The 22,469-nt window shown below is 48.1% G+C and overlaps 1 protein-coding gene across 2 annotated transcripts in view; it reads left to right on the top strand.

Annotated features, from left to right (window-relative positions):
* The window catches only part of IGDCC3 (immunoglobulin superfamily DCC subclass member 3), a 100,752-nt gene that overhangs the window by 69,174 nt on the left and 9,109 nt on the right, over nucleotides 1-22,469 (top strand). For both annotated transcript variants that reach the window (XM_038147455.1, XM_038147454.1), the window contains exons 6-9: nucleotides 1,836-1,994; nucleotides 9,345-9,510; nucleotides 18,284-18,531; nucleotides 19,086-19,250. In XM_038147455.1, coding sequence (XP_038003383.1) covers nucleotides 1,836-1,994; nucleotides 9,345-9,510; nucleotides 18,284-18,531; nucleotides 19,086-19,250 — 738 coding nt within the window. The remainder of the gene's footprint in view (nucleotides 1-1,835; nucleotides 1,995-9,344; nucleotides 9,511-18,283; nucleotides 18,532-19,085; nucleotides 19,251-22,469) is intronic.

Here is a 22,469-nt window from a genome sequence, read left to right as displayed (position 1 = left end):
CATGCTAAAATGATGGAGCATGTTATAAATAATACAGTAAAACTGATGACATTCAAGTCACATTTCCATGGTATTTCTCAGGGCAGTGATGTGATGAAGGATCCAGGTATGACCACTTCACGTCTTTCACTGGTCCTATCCCTCCCTCAAGAGAGAGATTTGATTTTTACACCTATTGTAAATACAGACTTCCAAAAGGTCTAATTTAAAAGATGAAATCAAGTTCAATTTGGATTTAATTCAGACCTCTTTACACTTCAGTTCAAATGCTGTTTGGAAGGAATGGTTCTTTGTTATTGCTCATTAAATGTGGGACAGGTCATGTTTTACTGTCCTTTTTATGACTGAGCCATTTACTGCAGCGGTGGCTTGGCCAGCAGTGTGATCCTTTAATGACATTGTTTTTCTCTCTCTAAAAGATCCAAGCATTTTTCTTTGCAATGCAAATAATGAAGAGGTCTGGCATTTCCTGTCTAATGAAGCAATGAAACCTTTAAGCTTCAAAATTTCCTGAAAAACAATTCTATGCAGAGCATGGCAGGAGATGGGTTTGGAAAGTGCCTTTGTAGCTCTCAGCCCATGCTTTCCATGTTTCCTAGCAGGATCCTGCCTGGAATCTGAAATGGGATCCCTCACTCCTATGATTGTATTGGGTTTGCATGACAAGGTTTTGGTAGTGTGGGAGCTACAGGGATGGATTTAGTGAGGAGTTGCTGGGAGCTTCCTCATATCCAATGGAGCCAATTCCAGCCAGCTTCAAGGTGGGCCCACCACTGCCCAATGCCAAGCCCATCAGCAGTGGTGGTAGCACCTCTGGGATAACAAATTTAAGAAGGGAAATTTTTTGTCTGATGAAAGGGTGCTCCCTTTAACTGCTCCTCCAGTAAAACTCCCCTGCCTTTCCCCTCTGCTCAGACACCCTGACATGTGCTAGGCCTGATTTAGAGCTGCCTTTGTCAGACAGTGTCTTAAAACACAAATCAATGAAACAATAGAAAGCAATAGCCTGATACTAATGAAACACATTGTAATTAGAGCTGGCTGGGAATTTTCCAGAGAAAACAGGATAAAAGTGAATTCCCTGATACTGAACTATTTCACATGCCTCATATCCAGCACTCAGGGTGGGGGCAGCCCTTTTCAGTTGCCCTTCCAAGCCAGAGTGAATGAGATCTAACCACCAGCTGAGAGACCAGCTCCTCAGCCTTGAGCTAGTGTGTGTTCAAGGGCTAAGGAATCCAAAATCTGGGGTTCTCTTACTTTCAGAAGCCACAAAAATCCATCAAGGGTTATCAGGTAAAGTGGTGTAACTTCTGAGTGAGGTAATCTGCAGGTCATAAATTGCTGGTGGCTGGGAAAGTGCATCAGGGAAGCACTGCAGTAAGTTAGCTGGACTTCTTCTTGAAGCATCTCTTTTGGAAATAGGCTATTAAGCTGAGTGGATCCCTTCCATTCTAATGGAAGAATCCAGGCAGTGGCTCAGAGAAGCTGAGATGATTTAGCTTAACCACTCTGTTGAACTGTGCTCTGGGTGCTTCATCTTAATCTGAACACATGGTTGAAAGCTTTCACTTTTCCCGTGGTGGTACTTTGGGTTTTTAAGCAGCAACAAAGAGTGATTTTGGGCAAACATGTAAATAAGGATCTGGTTTCTGCAGAAGGCAGTCCTGATCAGAGCATCAGCTAAATCCCATTGACTTTATTTGGCAAATGGCAGTAGCAGAACATGGCACCACTCCATAAGTATTTAGATTGGATCTCACTGAGGGCTGTGCCTTGGAGAACCTCACCCAAAGGTCCAGCATGTGACTCTTGTCCTTCTCCCCTTCTTCCAGATGGCCGCCCGATTGGCGTGGAGGGGATCCAGGTGCTGGGCACAGGAAACCTCATGATCTCGGACCTCACAGTGCAGCATTCTGGCATCTACGTGTGCGCCGCCAACAAACCTGGCACGCGCGTGCGCCGCACCGCACAGGGCAGCCTCGTCGTGCAAGGTGAGCCCCTGGCACCCCGAGGGCTTGGGTCGGACACGTGCTGACTTCACTTCTCTGGTGGTACCAGGCAAAACACTTCTTTCCTAGACATGTGGTTTCCCAAGTGGGGGTGTGTCTGTGTCCCACGCAGGTGAGTCGCAACCAGGTGTGGTTCAACTGAGGCGTCAGCTGTATGGGCTGCAGTGATTTTTTACTCCATCACAGGCATTTGTCCTAGCAGACACTGGTTGTTACTTGTTACCATACTTGTGCATCTCTGCAGAAAGCCTGAATTAATCAGCCAAATTTGTCTCATGGTCCCTAGTGATACAAGGACATGGTCACTGTTCTCATACTGGACACCTCTGAATGACAGATATGACTCCTACAGTGATAAGCAGCAGTGGACACCACTCACAGAGTATTGCTTTCCAACTGAAATGGCACCAGTAAGTCTAAAACCATTTCCAAAAAGTCTGTGAGACTGTTTCATGTAGCTGTTGACACTACATCTGAGCCAGTTGCCAGGACCTAGTGAAGCACCCTTTGGGGGCTTTGGTTGCTCCTCTTCCTGCAGCAACTGTCCTGAAATGCTGCTTGTAAAGGGCAGTTCAGCCCAAAGTAGAGATCAGCACTAGGGAAAGCACACAGATCCCTTCCACATGCTCCGTGTGACCAGTCTCCATGGTGAGGGGAGCCAGGCAAGCATTTGAGAAGGCAAACCCAGCTGGCAGCGTGCTCTGAATGGCAGCAATCCGCCCCTGATTACAGGCACTCACCTCCTCTTCAAGCTAGTCCACTTAAAGCATCTCACGCTCTCATCAGTTCACTCATTAACTATTGACTGATGATATCCTGAATCTAAAATTACACACCTCCTGCCGGAGCTGCTAATTGAACCTTTCTGCTGCTGATGGGGAAAGTGCCCTGCTCCAGCCCTGATGCTCACCCTGCTCCAGCCCTGATGTCACCCGACAGATCACGGGAGTCGCAGGCGGTGATCCTGCCAGCCGTGGAGAAGCAATGTGGAAAGGGTGTAGAAAGGGCTGCCTGTGCCTCCTGAGCCCCAGGTGCTGATCAGACAATGAGACAAGGTGAAAACTCACTGCTTCTATGGCTCTTGGATTTCTGGGTGAGCAGTGCAATGAGGGCACCTCCCAGCTGGTACAGCTATGAATCCCCTTATTAACAAACATCAACCCCAGCATTAAGAGCAACCTCTCTGTACTGATACAAACCCTTTAGAGTACAGCTGCAGGACAGCTCTGCATGTGGTGCATGTAGGAGAGGTCTCCTAAGCCCAAATGCCAAGCTGATGTCTAGGAGGCAGGGAGGTAGACCCAAAACAAATTACTTGGAAAATCCATGAAGTTTTAAAAATTCAGCTGTTGAATATGGTTGGCTGCTCCTGTTAGCAACTGAATGAGAGGGTGAAAGGTAGCACAACTTCTCTTTGCTACAGATAGCAGTTTTTAGTCTTTTTGGAGCATTAGCTCTTGAGCAACTGGTCTAGTGCTGCAGTTTAGCTGATGTAGAATTACTATGGATTTTCTCCTGGCAAGCCAAGACGAGAATTTGTCCCTAAAATATCTCTCACAGGGCCACTGGAGCCCAGTCTTTCTGTGGAAGCAGAATGCTCCTGCATTCAGCATCAGCAGAGAAGCTGGCAGTGGGGTGGAGAAGTGTGGCCAGTGTGTCCTTGGAGTAACCCTTAGACAGGACCTGCAGTGTCCAGGACCTCAATCTGTATTGCCCATCCTTAAAATGCTTCATGTTTTTTAGGGGAATGTTCCCCAAGCAGGGTAGGGGCAGACCCTGGCCAGGCAGCTGAGCTCATCCCAGGTTTGCTCACCCTCCCTCTGGAAGCAGTTTTTCCTGCCTCTGCATCTCATTTTGCCTGAATTTTCCAGCTGAGAGGTACAAATGATTGCTGTTCAGGTTCGTCTAGGAAGAAAACAGTGATAATGACTGACATGGGAGACTGTGGGTTTTATCTTTGTCAAGATGTCAGCGATGCAAATTACATCCGTAAAGAGAAGAAAAGCAAAGAGCGGGCTATCAAAAGCCTGGTTGGAGAGGAAGTTAGCACAGGGCTAGGACAATACGGCATCCTCAAAGCACACCAGGCCAGGTACTTGCTGCCTTTATGCAGGGGCCCTTGAAGTGCCTGGAGGCACAAATTAACTTGACCCAGTCTTTTGAAGGCGGGACGTTTTATAGGTGGGAAACTGGAGGAGAAAGGACGATGTTTCCTGTTGTAAGGCAAGGAGTTAGCAGGAGGCTGGAACTGAGACCACGTCCTCCCTCCTGCTGCCAGCAGTGGTCCTTTTCCCATCCAGCAGCTGCATGGGCAGAGGTGTCCCAACACAGGGCTCTGCTCTTCCTCCAGCAGTAATGTCCTCTCCATTGCAGGTTTTTCTTCAGATAATCTAACACCATCTTATTATCTTCCTGGGAATTCCTCCTCCCTCCAGAGGAGAAGGCGTCAATCCCCCACTCCTTCCCTCCCTGCCCTCCCTTGGCCATTTAGGCTCCTTTGATCTCTTTTGTAAGGTTCTCACACAAGAAAGTTTCCATTTTCCCTTCAGATCTCAGCGCAGCCATTTGAATATTGCTTTGTGCTGGGCTTCGAATGAAAGTCTCACGGGGGGAGTTGTCGAAGGGCCGAATGCGGCGCCGACTGAAACCGAGGGTGTGCATGTGTGTGAGCCGAGGGAAGAGCAGGCTTCAGTGGCAAGGGAAAAAATATATCAAAGCACTTTCCCTCTACCTCCTGTGCAATCTTTTGTGCTTTATTATGTGTTTGGTGTCATAACAAACTGATGGGCTGTGAATGGCCAGATGGTCACCAGTGTTCTCCACTCCACGCTTCATTTCCTCCTGAAAGCTATGCAGAAAAATGAGATCCCATCTCATAAATGAGGGCCCATCTTAAGGACATGGGTTTGAAGGCTCTACTGACAATGCCTGCCTTGTTTGCCTTGCTTGCTGTTGGCAGGATTGGGCAGTGCTCCTTGGTCCAGCAGATCCGGCCACCGCTGCGCTTCCTGATGTTTCTTCCATCGTTCTTGCTCGCTGGCATCACAAGCCTTGGCTGGGGCTGGGATTCAGCAGTACATATATTGCAGTTGCTGTGGTTTAGGCTTGGCTCTGTGGTACTTGGTTTGTCCTTGGGTTTACCCCTGAATTCATTCTGCAAACCAGCTTCAATATGTGCTGTGTGACTCTGTGTTCCCCATGGAGCAGTTCCCTTTCTGTCCACATTTTCCTTCTCAAGAAAAGCCACCACGCAGGGACAGGTGGGCACTCAAATCTTGTCTGTCAGGATGCTGGAGTGAGTTGGGGTGTCTGATCCCTGTGGACCATTCTTCCAGGACCACACTTGTGGGTGACATGGGAACACACACTGCTGCTGTGGACCTCCAGCCTGCACCTTGCTGGGACAAGAATTTCATGAGGGCTGAAAGGCAGGCTCCATGACAGCCCCCTTGAGTGTTCTCTGCCTGTTTTCCAGGGGACATGGGCACAGTTTTCATCTTTGGCCCTTCCAGTCCCATCACTGCTACTGTAAGTTACTCAAGCAAACATCTGAGTATCCTCTAGAGTGAACAGAGAGAAGCCAAGTGAGCAGCAATTGTCTTAAATCTCCTGTCACCATTTGCTGTGCTTGAGTGACTTCCCCGTTGACCTGACTTCTCCTTTATACCCTGTTTGTGGGTGCCAGTAGCCTAATTTATGAGGTTTTGTTGTTTCCATGTTATTCTTCCTTCTCTTCACCCCAGCCTCCCTTCCCAACCCTGCCACTCTGTCCACTTGAGAGTTAATGACACTTGAGAATTAATGAAACTTCATACTGAGATGCAAGAGGCACGGATTGGTCTGGCACCACAGCATTGGCTGTCAGTGCTCCCTTAACCTTAGGATCTTCTCAGTGATCCTTGGGACCTTCTGTGAGCCATCAGGCGCTGCCATAAGCACCTTACCAAAACCTCACAGCAAGGACAGCAAAGCTCCCTGATATCTTGGGAAACACACTGGTTGCTGGTCCCTGCTGACTTGTCCCAAAAGAGATGGAGCCCATTGGGGTCTCCTGTTAGAAGCTGCTGTTGCAGTGCATCTCCACGCTATCACAGTTTGCTGAGCACAGTAAAAGCTATTGAATCACTTCATTAACGATTCTGGGGGTGGTATTAAGTGTTATTGCTTTTTGATACCAATGTCATGCCTTTAAATATTCATTAAAACTGCATGATCCCCTCCCTCCCATTAAGTCCTGAATAATCAACACTCTGGTTTCTTCATACTTCACAAGCCAGGGCTGGATCCTGCCCAGTCCTCCTGGCCACGTTTGAATCCTCTGCTCTTAACAGTGATCTTCATTAATATCTTTACTGAATCTTAATGGAGGACTGAGAAACGCTTGCTCTGGCTGCCTGCAATGGCCTTTTGGCACATAGTGTGGAAGGGGCAGAGGTGTTCAGGCCACTGCGCCTCCATGCAGGGTGGGATGGGCCCTGACAAGATGCTCTGGTAATTATGAGTGATGAGGAGGGTGAAGGGCTGGCAGTGGGCAGGGCTTGGCTGAAGACAAGGCTGGCAGTCAGCAGGGTTGGCTTCTGCTCCTTCCCTGCTAACCGAGGCAAACTCTTGGATCCTCTCGAAATTGTTTGGAAGGGCAGGGGAGAGGACCTGGGAGAGGAGATGGTTTTCTGCCCAGGAAAGGAGCCATCTGCCCTGAGACCACACACCAGCAGTTTCCTGAGGGCACCTTCCTTGGGGCACTGGTTATGAACACAGGTTGGGTGCATCCTGGTCCAGGTAGCAGAGGGACATCCACTCAATCCATGTCCTTTAAACTTCATCCCACCACGTCCTCTGACTCCATGGGTTTCTGTTTTGACCTGGTCCATTTTGGTACTACAACTTCACACTGAGACCTCAACAGGACAGAGCAATATCTGGGGAAAGCCAGGAAGAGCAGGAACAGTGGAAGGGCAATCTATGTCCTGCAGTGAAGGATGCCATGGGATAGGGGACAGCTCGGCACAGCAGAGGTGGGATCCTGCTCCCCTGAGAGTTTAAGCAAGTTAAGCAGGGGCTGGGGTTGTGTTTAGCAAGGCTGCAAAGAGAAGGGATGGCAGAGGGGAGCGGGGACCCGAGGAACCCGCGGGCCATGGCACCAAGCAGTGTGACTGGCGCCGAGCCAGCGGCCGCAGCTGCACGTTCGTTACCCCGAGTCACACGCGACCCCGCTCCAATTACTGCCTCTTGACACGGGCTAATAAGGGAGGATAAGGAGAGCCGGCGGTTCCAGAAGGGTTATGCCGGATGCTTCTTTCCATATTTCAACTTTGTTTCTGCTGAACAAACGGCGGGTTTGAGATTTGATGAAGCGAGGGGGAGGCAGAGGCAAAGAGCCAAGAGGATCTTTAATGAAGCTGCAGCGAGGGGCTGGAAGGTGGCTGTGCCCTTCCTTGGCATCGTGGGTTTGCACCTGCGAGTGCTGCGGGTGCAGCTCGGGAGCCCAGATGAAAGCAGGGAGGTGCACAGCCACTTGCAAAATAATTGCTCCTGCAAAACCGCGCCAGCACAAAGCAGGGGGCGGGAGGCTGAGGAAAATCAAGTCTCTAATGCTCACTGTACACCACAAAGGGGCCATTCATGGCAGGGATGAGGGGTTTTCCCCCTGTTTATCCTTGCTTCCAACTTTTATTGAACCCATCCTGAGTTTTGTTTTAATCTGTAAGTCTAGAGCAAAAACACAGAAGGGAAGTAAAAGGGCAAGAGATTGATTGGCACATGGGGAAGTTTAGCAGGAGGTTCTGGAAGTACGTGTCCATTGGGTTGCTGGTATCAGGTTCGTTAGTGGAGCCGAGCGCTGACAGCAGTGGCCTGGCAATAAACTCTGCTGGCTGATACCTTGTACCAGTAACGTAAGTCAGACCTGCCATGCTTCACTTCCCTCTGATTATTAAAAATTGAAGGAGGGGGCTCCTTCAAGGGGGATGGGCGATGCGATGAATTCCTCTGTCTTCCTGCTTGGAGGGCTTGGAATCTGCACAACTGGACTTTTACTCTCACACAAGCACCTGTCCCTGCAGTTTGGCTGAGTTTTACAGCAGCAGCCATGGCTCTCCCCTTACTGGCACACAGCTGAGACAGACCTTTATCCCCTCAAAATGCTGCAGGAAACCCCAAGGGGTGTTTTGGCCATGCTCAACTCTTGCATCCCCACCTGCAGCCTGGCCAGTCCTCAGTATATTCTGCTAGACCAGTTTGCTCCCTTCTCCAATCCCTACATCTCTGCTCGTGGCACAGTCACCAACCCCATACTTAGAAAATGCCAGTGAGTGGCTCTGAATGCGTCTCCCTCGACAATCTTTCTTTTGTCAAAAAAATTTAATGTCAGCCATCCGTTATGTGATGTTAGTCAGTAAATTTATTATGGAGCTGTGCCTCTTATCTGTTTGTCTTCATTGTGTCTGCTGCCGGTTCCACCTGATTTTAGGTTTCAGTAGCAACATGCAGTATATTTATCACTTTGCCCTTTGAAGCAGAACTGCTTGAATAATCTCACCTATTTGGCAGTGTCTGTCAGGCCATGCTTTCTGTAGGCTGAAACGCTGGTTTACTCTGATAAATGATTTTAAATCTAATTTGAGCTGCTGGAAGGAAGAGATCGCTTTCTGTTTAAAAATGTTACTGCCAAAGGTGAAAACATTTGGTGACAAGGTGAGCAGCAGTTACAGGCATGGTGTTGTCTTTTGCAAGGCTTGGCAGGACCCCAGAAGTCCCAGGCTGAAGATCTGGAGTAAAAAAGGTTCCCTAATCTTCTGCTGACAGGAAAAACTAACAGCAAATCTGATATTTACTGCAGAGACAACACCCTGCCAGATTTCTGTATGATATCCATACATTTCTTTCCATTTCAAGCAGTTTGCTAAAGCCACTCAGGTCCTTTGGACACAGCCAGGGTGTTGGTCGAGCTCTGCTGTTGAGGAAACAGCACATCTCCCCAGCTGCAGGACTGGGGCTGCTTTCCATGGGAGACCAGGGAGAGGTGAAGGAGCTTCTCCTTGGTCCTGTTTGCCTGAACCCTGCAGGGCTCATCTCAGCTTTCAGTCACTTCTGATCTGGCCTTCAGGCACCTCCTGTGAAGCCATGACTGCCAGGGTGGGCAACCAAAAGGCAGCTGTGCATTGTTTACAGACACACCATCCAAACCAGAGTGATCTGCTGCCTGTGCTGTGGGTTGGCCAAGTATTCCACGATCCTGGGCAGACAAGGCCTATTGACAAGGCATTTTTTTGTACCAGGATAAAGTGGGATCATCGGGACTTTTCTCACCCTCTTTCTCTTTCCTGCTCTCAGCCCCAGCAGAGTTTGTGCAGCATCCCCAGTCCATTTCCAGACCTGTGGGGACTACTGCCATCTTCACATGTGTGGCCCAAGGGGAACCCCCTCCCCAGATCACGTGGCTGAGGAACGGGCAGATCCTGGAGACCAGCGACCACATCAAGCTGAAGAATAACAACAGGTAGGTGCTGGTGCACTGGGCTCTGGCACTGCGGTGGAAATGGGAGTGGGAGAGATGTTGGATTGCTTTCTGCATGGCAAAGAGCTGATGGGAAGTGGCAGTGTTCTGAAGCACATCTGTGGATTCAGCTTGGGCTTTGATAAACTAAAACACTGCTCCAGTCCTGCTGGCTGCCCCTTACAGTATTACAGCTTGGTGCTCCATGACTTTTTGTGCCAGGACATGAGCATTAGACTTTGACTGTTGATGCAGGAACCCAGGAAAAGTTTCACTTTTGTCCTGATCATCATCTGGGTATTTCTGGAAGGGCTAAATGTTGTACCTGGAGCTGACAGGGACCACATAGACTCCTCAGTGGAGGAACTGTGCTTTAATGCCTGAACATTGACCTGCCTGGGTGTGCAAATGCAAATATATTAGAAACAGTATTTGTGTGGAGCCTGACTTTCACTAAATTTAAGCCTTTTATCTCACCAGGGAAGAGTGTGTTCTCTGAGTACTAAATAACTGCATTTTCCTGTGAGGGGATGGGGATGTTTGTACTGAGGAAATGATGCACTTAGTGTGAAAATTACCAGTCAACAATGTAGTTTCTATGGAAATAGCATGAAAAAACATAATACAAAATAATAGTACCTGTGTTGTAAACCTGATGTATTGATAGAGGTTTGTACTCTGTAGTGTCATAGTCCTGCTCTCTATATTAACAAATGTGTCTCAGGAAAGCAACTACCCAGCCTCGCTGGAGGGTCTGGACCTTCAGTTTAGACATTTGGGAAGTGCTGTGCAGGCACCATGGCTTGTTCCTCAGGGGACAGGAGTGAGTTTATTTTTCTGAGTGTCTGTATAATGTGGCCTTTTTTTTTCTTGTTTGGAGGGTTTTAAAGCTTTGTTACATGAGTGATGGAAGGATGTGTGATACAAGAGGGATAAGGCATGAGTGGTACTACAACCATCTCAATCAGCAGAAGTTTTCTCCAAACTGGAAGTTTTTAGAGCTTCAAAAAACTTTGCATGTGCACACACAGATGACAGTTAGTTCAGGCGTGTGGTCTTCTAGTTCATGGCATGGCTTTCTGAGGCATGTCTGCCCTTTATGGTATGAACAGAGCAGAAGGGGTAGGAGGGAACTTAGTGCATCCCTTTTGGTTGATGAGGAAGTGAAGTCAAAAGTGATGAAGTTCAAGCGGTCATTAAATCCATGGCAAAAGTGACACTGCATCCAGCTCTGTGTCTTGCCCAGATGTTTTCCCTGTGAAATCATTCCTCTTCACTTGAGGAGAGCAGGAGTCAGGTCTTTGGTCATGGTCACGTCTCCCTGGCCAGGTCCCTGTGCCTGGAGCTGTGCTACCCATGCCCATGAACTGCAACTTGGTGCACATCTCTGTAATCATTTTCTTATGGGATCATTTAATGCAATTTAGCATCAGTCTTTTCCACAGCAAGATGAATGATCAGATTTCAGCATCTGGCACAGGCTGAGGGAGCTCAGCCTGTTTCTGGGGCTCAGCTGACACGTGGCATCTTCTCAAGCCATATTAATGTGATTGTAAAGCTGAGCCCTCAGGCCGTTGTACTCAACAGTGTTGAACTTTTGTCGTCTTCCACACCAGTCTTGGTCGACTCCAACTTCCAGCTCCAGGCAAGTGGCCATGCCTGGTGGTTCCCAAAGCTGTCAGTCTGGAAAATGCCCTCACTGGTGCAGCAGGGCTGGGAGCTCTGTGGTGTGGAGGAGACACATCAATGGATAATTTTTTTTACCTGAGCTTTTTCAAGTTTGCCCTTTGTTTTACTCTCATGGGCATGACTGAGTGCTGTAACCCATTTAGTTCCAGGCAGAATCAGTTTGTGGTTATGTCTTGGATTTATCAGTCTATTGAGCTTGGAAAATATTTGTCTGTGTAAAGATGGATCTCAAATATACTAGTAATGAAGCTACGAAACTACAGTATGAGCTTCTTAATTAGATTACATGGTTTCCTAGAAAATTCATTTGGATTAAAACTCTGCTTAATATTGTCATAGAGGTCTGAATGCCCCCTAAAGGGATTTTTAGGAAAAAAAAGCAGTAAATCATCCCAAAACATATCATGTGCTAATTGATTGCAAAATGTGTCATTGGGAGCAACTTCATTTTTGTAAATTAACACAGCCAAAAGTAAGGTTCAGACCTGCAGAAGAGGGTGTGTTTGAGATACTGCTCTACTCCTGCAAGCTTGAGGCCCTCTGGGCAGCAGCAGAAACTCACAGGCAATGGATCTGTTGCTTCCCAAAGTTGTGAAGGGTCCTTTTGCATCTGCCTCACCCCACGCTGTCACTCATATGCAGTAACTGCAAATCCAAGGAGAGCATACCCTACAAGGTGAGGGGTCTCCAAAAACCCTTCATTGCTGGGATGCAGCTTCAGGACTGGATTCACTGGAGGTTGGATGTGACTGCTGGTACAACATCAGACATTCACTTGCTAAGCAACTTGCAGGCTTTCAGCACAGTAAAATCAGCCTCACGAGCTGCATCCAATAAATATCTCGTCCCTCGTGGTCCCTCAGATGTGAATTCCCATCACCTGATGTGTTGACGGTTTCTGGGCACATTAGCATTAAAGATCAGCCTTCTGCTGTGCCCTCTCCAGAGGTGGTTGTTATGTTTTGAAAATGCCAGCTGTGTGGGAACAAAATAGCCAATCGATGATTAGCAAAAAATCAAAAGCAGTTCTGGGATAGTGGATAATTGTTAATGAAAAATGCATGAAGGCTCAGGCATAGGGAATTGTGGGCTTTTCCATTAAAAGCTGTGAATAAAAATGACTGAAGAAGCTGACGATGGGGCCGCCTTGCCACGCAGCCCCTGGGCTGGGGATGAAGCCGATTGCTGTCAGGGTGATGCTGTGCTGAGCCAAGCTCTCCGAGGGAGAAGCTGATGGAGCCTTTTGGCCTTTGGTGGAGCCATCTCTGTGTCCAGCAGTGGCAGAGTCTGTCCCTCTGTGCTGATAAGAGATGCCCATGTTGCCCCTGGAGTGATTCTGATAGATCATGATCCAAATGCCTGAGAGCTATAAAGGGAATTTCTAGCAAAATTCCTACCTGGCATCACCAGCCCATCCCAGAAGTGGAGTACTTCAGGAGGTAGGTGTGGTTACTGGCCAAGTTGGGCTTGTGTAAAATTATTTTACACATGGGCTTGTGTAAAATTATGTTTCTAGGTTATGACTTCAAAATTTACAAGGAAGCATGAAATAGCCCTCAAATTACCACTGTGAAAGGTTTATTGCTTTTCTTCCTTTGACCCAATCAGATTCAGGGGGGTAATTTTCAGCCTGGAAGTGTATCACACTATGGGGTTTATATTGCCATAATAGCAAGGACCAAAGGCCAACATCTTCAGAGAAGGCAGGCTCTCTAAATATTGATTTTCCAAGAAGATTATATTTACAAATTGTAATTAAGGGACTTCATTTGTTCCACCAGAAAAAAGCTTTGTTAGAGTTTGGGCTCAGGTGGCATTCGCTCTGCTTGGTGACCTTTGTAAATTCTTCCTCACTGGTTTGCACTTGGTTTAGCGCTCTGGAAATGTCTCACTTCCAGGGCCAAGAATGTTCAAGGCTCATCAGGGGAAATATTCCTTTGTAAATAAACATCAGGACAACTTTGCTCTCCTTGCACTTCTCATGCTGTTAAATCCCAGAGCAGAAACAGAGAGGGGCCTTCAAGCACAAACATCCCAGCACCTGGGACCTGACAGCCCTTCTGGTACCAAACCCAGGGGAACCAGAGCCTGTCATTCACAATGTGGCTTTTTTCTGTAAACGCTACATTAGCTGGGTGTGGAAAGGTGCAGATGGGTTTGTACATCCCTTCATGGTGCACACTCCCTACAAACACTTCAATTTGTGCAGGTTTGGACCGCATAAGGGAGGACAGGCAAGCCTGCAGTTCCTTATGCCATGAGTTTGAAGATGGTTGTGCTTGAGGGAAGAGTGCTCTATAGCAAATCATATTTCAGTTCCCAGAAGCATGACAAATAAGTATGTGGAGGATGGGGATGTGAACCCGCTGCTCCTGATTTAAACATAATTTATGGGTTTGACTTTGGAAGACACATGGAAATGGCCTTTGCAAGGAGGATGGCTGCACGAGCGCACAAAGCCCTCTAAGCAGTGGGGAATCAGCGTGATCCCTGCACTAAGCAGGGATCCTGTGCTGGGATCACACAGCCATATCCCACAGAAAGGACCTGCAGCAGCCCTGGATCAGCCAACAGCAACAGGCATCAGTCTCTCCTTCCCATGTGGCTGCGATTATTTTGCTACCAGGCTGCCTGTGTAATTTCTCTGTGTGCTGCTCCACTGAGCTGCTCTTGAAGTGCATTGAGTCAGGAGTTTAAGTGTTTGTTCCAACTGTTGCACACTGCAAAATCCATCAGCAGAGAATGGTCCTTACACAGGAGGCTTTGAGGCAGGACTGAGCTCATAGTGATGTAGCCTAAAATTAGTCTCCCCTAAATAAGGCTGGGTCTTTTTCTGCTCCAGTATCTGTGCTGTTTGCTTGGGAAAATTTGGGGGACTTTCAGTTTAGCAGCAGAGAGCTCTCACAGGTGTCTGCATTTGCAGTCCTACCAATACAGGCTCTGCCCTCCCTTCCAGTAGCTTTTCCTGAGATATTTTGTGCTTCCCCATGGTCCTGAAGATGTAAAGACTTCTCTGCTTCCTGGGCCAGGATTCAGTTAAGTCTGTGATTGTACCCTGTGGCTCATTTAAACAGACAGAGTGACTGGGACCAGCAACAGCCTTCCAGAAACTGCTCTTGGATAAGTCTGAAATCACAAGATTGGGCTGGGATCTTGGCCAGGGGGCTGCAGTACCTGCAAAATAGGAATGAGTCCTTCTGCATTACCCAAGCCAATCTCACCTAGGACATTCTGTATGATATTTAATTTCTGGATGTGTAAGAATATGCATATAGAGGGCTGGGAATGATATGCAGTGTCCTCTGGGTTGCTGAGTGTCACTTTCAAGCTTTGCACCTTAATTTCAGCCTGTATGAGGCAACCTTCAGAATACAAGGCATTTCTGCAAAGCTGAGGGGCAAAGGCTCCTTCCCAGCACGGCACAGGCCAGCAGCCCAGGAACAGATCATTCAGCGCAGCGCAGCACAACACAGGTCATGACAAACAGAGCCAGAGCAGGGATGGGGCATCTGAATGTGGCACTAGTGGCTTTCTGTATCTCCTGGCACTCAGAATGCCGTCCCTGCTAGCCACAGCCTGCTCTCTGCATTAATTTCATCACACTCCCTCCTTTGTGCGCCTGTGCGCGCGCAGGCTGATGCCCTCCCAGATGGGCCCCTCTTCTTTGTGCTCCTGAATCGATGAAGAGGCTTCCTTCAGTTCGCAGACTTTTTCAGAGGAGCCTTTGGAAAGCCGATCTCCGGTCACCGGCCTGGACCCCTGACCCGAGCCAGATCAGTCATCCTGATTGCCTATGAACTGGGAAGACAGCTTGGGAATACTGCGGCTTTCGAGCAGCGGAGGCCTCTCGTTTCAGCTCAGCCGGGTGTGAATCTGCAGCAGCTCCTCTCCCCACTTCCATCAATGCCTGTCAGGGCATTGTGTGGGGATGTGATGGAGCCCTCGGCTCGCCGAGCGGCTCTGGTGACCAGCAGAAAGCCTTCTGGCATCTCGCCTCGTCTGACGTGCTCGCGGCGCTGCCAGTCTGGCACTCGCGGGAAAGTTTTCCAGCAGCAGATGTCCCAAAGTGACAGATTTTTTCGTGTTGACGGGAAGAAATAAAAGGACGCTGCATATTTCAGATGGTTGACACACAGAGATGCTCTGCGCCTTCTCACACGGCAACTACAGATCTTCCTTTTGTTAGAGCTTTCTTAAAAAAAAAAAAAAAAGACAAAAAGCAGCAAAACCTGGACTGAACACTGGCCCTGCTGCACTCCATCCTCCACATGCTGGGAGGTGGTGTTTAGATGCTGGGCATTCTGTTCACCAGTTTGTCCATGCTCTCACAGCCAGAAATCCAGCTGGTTTAGTGTCCTGTTCCCTGTGTATCATTCTAGGTGACGTGGGCACATCCAAACACAGCCAAGGAAATCTCAATGAAAATGAACTTTCTGAAGCCTGAAGCAAATTTCCAGCTATATGCCATGCCAACTTCCCAGAAAATACTGTATTTATTTCTTTTGACTTGATTGTGCATGACAGAGACTCTGCTCAGCTGCAGGTCCAGTGGCCAAGTGCCATCCTTCCGGGACCACTGGCATCCTTCACATCATCTGTGTCCTACGTGAGGAGCTTTGCTCACCCCCAAATCCTCCCAGGAGAGAGAAGTCTTTGGCCCCAGAATCACACCGCTGCCATCAGGCTCCTTGCACTGCTTTTCAGCCTAGCTCCCCTCTTCCTTCCTCCCTCCACATCTTCCTCTCTCTAAGCAGAGCAAGTAAATGCACCTGGAGGTGGCGGAGCCTAAATACTCCTTGGTCCAGATCTGCTTTGTGCTTGGGAAGCTTAAGGCTGCTCTTGGCCCGTGTGGCAGCCCAGCCTGGCTGCTCTGGGTGCCCAGATGCACAGCAGCCACATGGAAATAATCCCTGCATTGACGGGGCAGAAGGAAGTGCTGCTGCTCCTTCCACACATCTGCTTTGTGCAGGGCTGGGAGTGCAGCTCTGGGATGGCGTAATTCTGCCTTCTGCCATCTGTCCTCACAGGAGTCAGCCCTTGTTGACACAGCTGAGCCACACATCGGGTCCTTCCTCCCTGAGCCCTCTCCCAGCTCTGCCTTTCTCCTTCCATTTAATCAGATACGTTGAGCCCGTGGCTATGAGAGGAGCTTAGGGCTGATTCTCGAAAATCACCATATCAGCTGAAACCATCACATTTGATATTCCATTTACAATGTTTCCAAGGAAACAAAGGCACAGGACATAAATAGATGACTGTTAAACATTTGCTCACTCACCATGGCCCCCGATAATTTGCAAGGCAGAAATAGGAATGTTAAATCAACGGCAATAATAAATTTTAATATATGAAGACCAATATTTTGCTGCAATTAGAGGAAGCATTTGTTCTGACATACAGGCAGGCAGTGGCAGGTTATTTATCATTTCCACTTCCAATGTTCAGTTTTTTATTTACATAAAAGGCAGCTTTGATTGTGATTCCCAAAAAGCCTTGAAGTGCCCCCTGCATCAGCAGGGATGCTTGGGATTTACTCATGTGCAGTCAAATTCCAGGTCCACCTACAATTCACTGCAGGAGAAGAAAGTAATTTGTTTCTCCTTAGAAGCAAGTAGCGGATGTGGATTTCATTAGGTTTGGGTAACTTCTTATAGAAAAGTAAGAAAAAGCTCATGTGAGCTTCTGAAGTTTTCCCAAGGATGTCCTGTGTGTGAGAACACCCTCCCAGGACCAAAGGTACTGTAGGCAGATTTTACCATAACCTGAGCTGCTGCCTCAGAGCTGGGTAAAAAAAACCATCTCCAGTGTCAAATCTGCCTTTTCAGCTCAGAGCTGTACCCAGTGGTGACAGTGACCATGCCATGCCTTAGAAGGGAGGTACACTTGGTATTTATTTATTTATTTATTTAGGAGGCCTTGTGTCTGACGGATTCACATCCTGAATCATGTTGTTCCTGGCTTGGCTTGGAGTGGAGTTTTCATTGATGGGTCCCTATTTGTGAGCAGATGTTATTAAGAAAAGCTGCTTTGCAGGTTCAGATGGCAAGACAGAGCTCGTGTGGCACACAATTATTTCTGAGTCAGTATTCACTGGTGTTGTTTTAAAGATATTGGGTGGTGCAACTTTTGAGCTGGTGCTGAACTTGATCCAGTTGTCCACAGCCATTGCTGGAGGGTCCTGCCATGCAGAAAGGGCCTCCAGTTCATGTGGCCACATGTACAAAGACTCAGGCTGTCCCTGTGCAGAGATGGGCACCATGCTCAGGAATATGCTAATTTGGGAGGCTGGTACATGGCTGGCTTGGCCCCTGCTTTAGGGATGTTTTCCTGGGTAGTCAGTGCCTGTCCTTTCTTGGATGGTGAAAACAGCATCTAAACCTGATATGGAAGCCTCCAAGAGCAGGCTGGAAGAACTGCTCTGGTTGTTTCCCTGGAAGGCAGCAAGCTTTGATGCACCAGCATCAAAAATACACTCAGAGGTTCTGCAGACAAAACCTGTGACTTGCTCATAAGCTTTGGCTTTGGGCTCATGGTGATGGTGTTTCTGGAAGTGCAGAAGCGAGAGCTGAGGCTATAACCCTGCTGGAGAAATCAGCTAATCCCAGTGTTACCCTTAGACAGCTCTAATGTGCTATAATGCAATTAGAGCATCACCAGAGGGCTTCCTGGCTGTGTTTGATTGGACTTGGCTTAGCAACCATGTGCAGTGCCTGGATGGGTCTCACTGGTGTGTACTGGAGATAAGCCAGTTAAAGCTGTTTTGGCTGTGTGGATGCATTTGCCACAGTGTGGTGTGGCTGGGATCTTCCTGAACCCACACCTTTAGATCCTGCTGCTCCCTGTCCCACTCTGTGTCCATATCTGACTGTACTTGAACCACAGTCTCTGCAGGTCGAGACAGATAATCTGCCCAGTTGCAAGGAATGACACATCCACCTCGTGGACTTCTCCTTCCCCAAAAGCACCAGCCCATAGCTTCCTGAAAGCTTTCTGTGGAAACAGGAGCTGTGGGATGCCCTGCCATGGGAGCCAGCACGGGGACCATGGCAGTCAGTGTGACGCTTGTCCCTCTCATGTCCCCACACAGCACTCTCTCCATCTATGGGATCAACCAGGCAGATGAAGCCATCTACCAGTGCCTGGCTGAGAACAGCGCGGGCTCCACGCAGGCCAGCGCCCGCCTCACCGTGCTGTGGGCTGACGGGCTGCCCAGCCCTCCTCAGAGCGTGAGGGCAGAGACTGTCTCTGCAACCACCATCCAGGTGTCCTGGGAAAAGCCCCTGCAGAACACCAAGGAGATCATTGGCTACGTGCTGCACATCCGGAAAGCTGCAGGTACAGCGCTACACCCACTGCCCAGAGCACCCCTAGCCTTCCCGAATTCAGCAACACGGCGCCCTGGGTAAAACCAGGTCTGCACTGTAGTGGTCCATGCTGCCATCAGTGTTTTCCCTCACCTCCCAGTTTCTGAAGGGTAGAGATGAGGCTGTAAATAAAATGTAAATACCTGCAAATACTCAGTATACCATTGTAATTATCAAAAGGGTGGGGAGGATGAAGCATAGTCAAATCTTACTGCCCATGTAGCTCTCTGGCAAAGAATGCAGAGATCACAGAATCAGAGAATCACAGAATGGTTTGGGTTGGAAGGGGCCTTAGGATCGTCCAGTTCCAACCCCTGCCACAGGCAGGAACATCTTCCACTAGACCAGGTTGCTCAAAATCGTGTCCCAACATTACCAATTTCAATGGCCTTGAAATGTTAGCAGAAATGTGTGTCAGCAGGTACATATCCACCCCAGGGACCAAAATTACTGCTTGCAACATTTATTCTCTTTATCTCTTGCCAAGCCTAACACCACTCAGTTCTCTCTCCCTTTGCATTTCAGATCCCGTAGAGATGGAGTACCAGGAGGCTGTTAGCAAGAGCACCTTCCAGCAGCTAGTGACTGATCTGGAACCCTCGACCAGCTACAGCTTTTACATAAAGGCTTACACCTCCCGGGGTGCCAGCAAAGCCTCAGAAGTCACAGTGGTGAGCACGCTGGGGGAAGGTAAGGAACGCTTTGCGCAGGGACCCTCAGATGCTGACGCCTGCTGTGCGCAGCAGCAGCGCCGCTCACCCCGCAGCGCTGTGGCACTGTAGCCTGTGGTGCTGCTGCTCCTTGTTCCTGCTGCTCCTCCTACTCTGGGATATTGTGTAAAACTCACTTGTATCCTTGCAGGGGGGTTGACTGATTAAACACAGCATCGCCTCTCCCAGCTGATGTTGTAGCAGGGGGTGAGTGCAAACCTGCCTGGCCTCGTGCATTGCAGCTGCTCTGGGCTGTTCCTAAACTCCTTGCTAAATGCAGACTTCCTGCTCAAGCAGCATCTCATCATCCTCCAGCAGCTCTGGTACTCACAGCTCTTACTTGATAAGTGCCACACTTTCAAAGATTTTATTATTTCTTCTCTATCCAGGGCAAATCACACTAGAGCTGAGCTGTCCTGACCTACAAATCTGTGCCCTGGAGCAGCTTTCTGTTTCAGTGGGAAGTTAGAGTGATCTCTAAGGCTTTTTTTTTCCTGACTTGGCCACCAGTTAGATTCCTCAGTAAGACAGTGGGTGTTTTAATATAGCACCCTTGCACACAGGTACCAGGTAGAAACCACAGCCTCAGTGTGATATGTCAGTCAGAACTGGAAGAATGTTTTCCTAGAGACTCATCTATTTCTGAATCCTGGCTTGTCTCAGATACGGAGACTAATTTCCTAGGAATCATTCTTATGAACATTCAGTAATTATAAATTTCCAGCAGAGAGGGCCTTCGTGTGAGGATGTTATTTAAAATGAAATGGAAGTGTGTTGACTTCCAGGTGGGGGATCCAGTTCTCATTCTGTTCTCAGCCCTTGCAGATATTTACTACAGAATTTAAGCAAAAACACCAGTAAATCCTCGCCCGCTGGGTTGCTGCTCTGCAAGTTTATTTTCCTTGGTACTCTGCAAGGAATCAGTCACCCTTGGAGTTTGTTTTTCCTCACAATTTAGAGGCAGAAGGATGGGCTGAGGCAAAGCTTGAAACTCCTTGACCCGACACTCTTAAGTTCAGCCCCAGGAGCTACAAGTCAGCCATGCTCTACAGAGCTTGGTGACTCTGCAGAAGTCCAGGTCAAGTGAGAGAGGACTTTTGTCATTATTACCTTCAGTCATGACAGGAATAGTTAGGTATCGGGTAATGGGATCATAAATTTCTTGGTTCTCTGAGGTTTTAAGGTATCTCTGTCCTGCTATCCTTTTAAAAAGGCTTGTCCTGTGTAACAAAGCTTCAGGAATTAGCTCCCTGTCCTGGATGGACAAGCTGGCTTGGTTCAGATCACTCAACCCCAGCCTGTGTTTGCTGTGTAGGAAGGTAAAAAGATATTTAAAAGCCGAGCTCTGGCTTCATTTGTTCACTTTGCTTTACTCGGGTGCCTGTTGCCTTCTGCTCACAGAGGAGAGAGCGGCTCAGAGAGCCAGGGTCCAGTGGCTTTTGTCACCAAATTCAGGTTTCTCTGCAGATTTGTCTCTTCTATGGCCAAGCCATTTTATCCTGTGCCCTCCCAACATGCACAGGAGAGCTGAGTCCCCCCTGAGCTCAGGGAGCCCCTGGATCTGTGCTAACAGCTTCAGAAAAGGATGGATTTTCCAAGATGCCATATCCAGCAGCCAGGGACAGCTCAGTGGAGCCATGGCACCAGAGATGCTGCCAGCTGGAGGCTGGACTGAGTGACCATGTTATGCTGGTATTGTTTGGAGCAGGAATATGAAATACTCTACAGAAAACAGAGGAACAGGGTTCCTTTTGGCTTGGGGCCATCAGCTTCTGAGGGCTGGCAGTATGCTGAGAGGGTGCTTGGCTGAAGCCTCTGATGCTTTCTAGAGACATGGTGCTCCTTCCTTTGTGCCAGTGCTGATTTTGGATGGAAAGTAGAAGGGAAGATGCTGTAGAGAAGGGACTCAAGTGAACCTTGTCCTCCTCCATAAACCTCACTCTCTGGGAAGGCCCTTCTGCCTCCTCCCTGTCATTCTCCTTTATGCCGTTTCACAAATGCCATGGTATTTTAAATCTCAAACGCTCTCTGCTTCATTAAGCAGCACACACTCCTTGTTCTTGTCTTTTAATGCTTTTTAGGGTTTTCTCCAGGACTTTTTGACATTTCTCTAGGATGAAGACTGTTCCTTTAGTCATCTTCGGCTAAAGACGCCTTCAAGAAGAAAGTTGAAATGACCTGGGGAAAATTCCAAACAGCACGGAAGAGGAAAACAAGTATCCCAGCCCTTAGCATGAGGGAGATGCCTCACTTATATTAGCTCCATATTATGTCTAATATATACTTCTGTGAAGCACCTATCTGCTGGTGTGTGTACATATATTTACACACAGACAGATATATTCCATTGTATACACTTATTTGTGTAATCACATTATAAACAGCACGTGCATTCTGCGAGTGCATATACCTATAATCAATATTATACATATATATATATATATATATACTCAAAGTTTGAATAAATACATTATATTCCATATTTTGAAGGAGAGATATTCTTGTGGTTTTTATTAAATGTAAGGCTCTGCAACCATAAAATAAAGCCAACTCTTCACAAATCAGGATGGCCCACATCAGTGTTTCTTTGTCCATGGGATAATCTGATAATTTCCCTTTCTGTGGTGTTTTCACCCGTGGCTGGAAAAGTGATGCTTTAAGCAAGGGTCCAGCTTCTCAGAGCGGGGATTTTTGCCCTGGAGGGAATTGGGAGAATAAGAAAAAAGGAGTATTTAATTGGATCGCAGAAATACGCAGCCTTGGGAGGAATTGCACATTCTGATATAAATAGAATTTCCTCTGTGTTTTGCACCCAGGAATTGTCAAGTTCAGCTTTCCCAGCAATGAAATGCACATCAGAATAAATCCTATCAAGAAGGACTACTTCAGCCCATATTTTTTTTCACATTGGCAGTTCTCAAGCAGGATGAGATCTCATGTATGTGACCCAGAACACTGGGTCTTTCCTCTTGAATCCACGTGGAGATGCATGGCAGTCAGCAGGGACTTGTTAGTCTCCATGGGCTTATTCAGAGGACATCAAGCAAAGCCCCTGTAGCCTGAAGGAGGACATCACTTTGGGAAGAGACAGGATTGCCCAGACCCTCCTGCTCAGCTGGAGAGGCATCCATCCTTCCTCTAAATCTCCTTGTGGGAAAGCTTGAGCTCTCAGTACCCGGGAAAAGGCAAATGGTTGTGC

This window comes from Motacilla alba, chromosome 10 (assembly GCF_015832195.1).
Source record: "Motacilla alba alba isolate MOTALB_02 chromosome 10, Motacilla_alba_V1.0_pri, whole genome shotgun sequence".
Classification (NCBI taxonomy): domain Eukaryota; kingdom Metazoa; phylum Chordata; class Aves; order Passeriformes; family Motacillidae; genus Motacilla; species Motacilla alba.
This window is presented reverse-complemented; position numbering and strand designations above follow the sequence as displayed.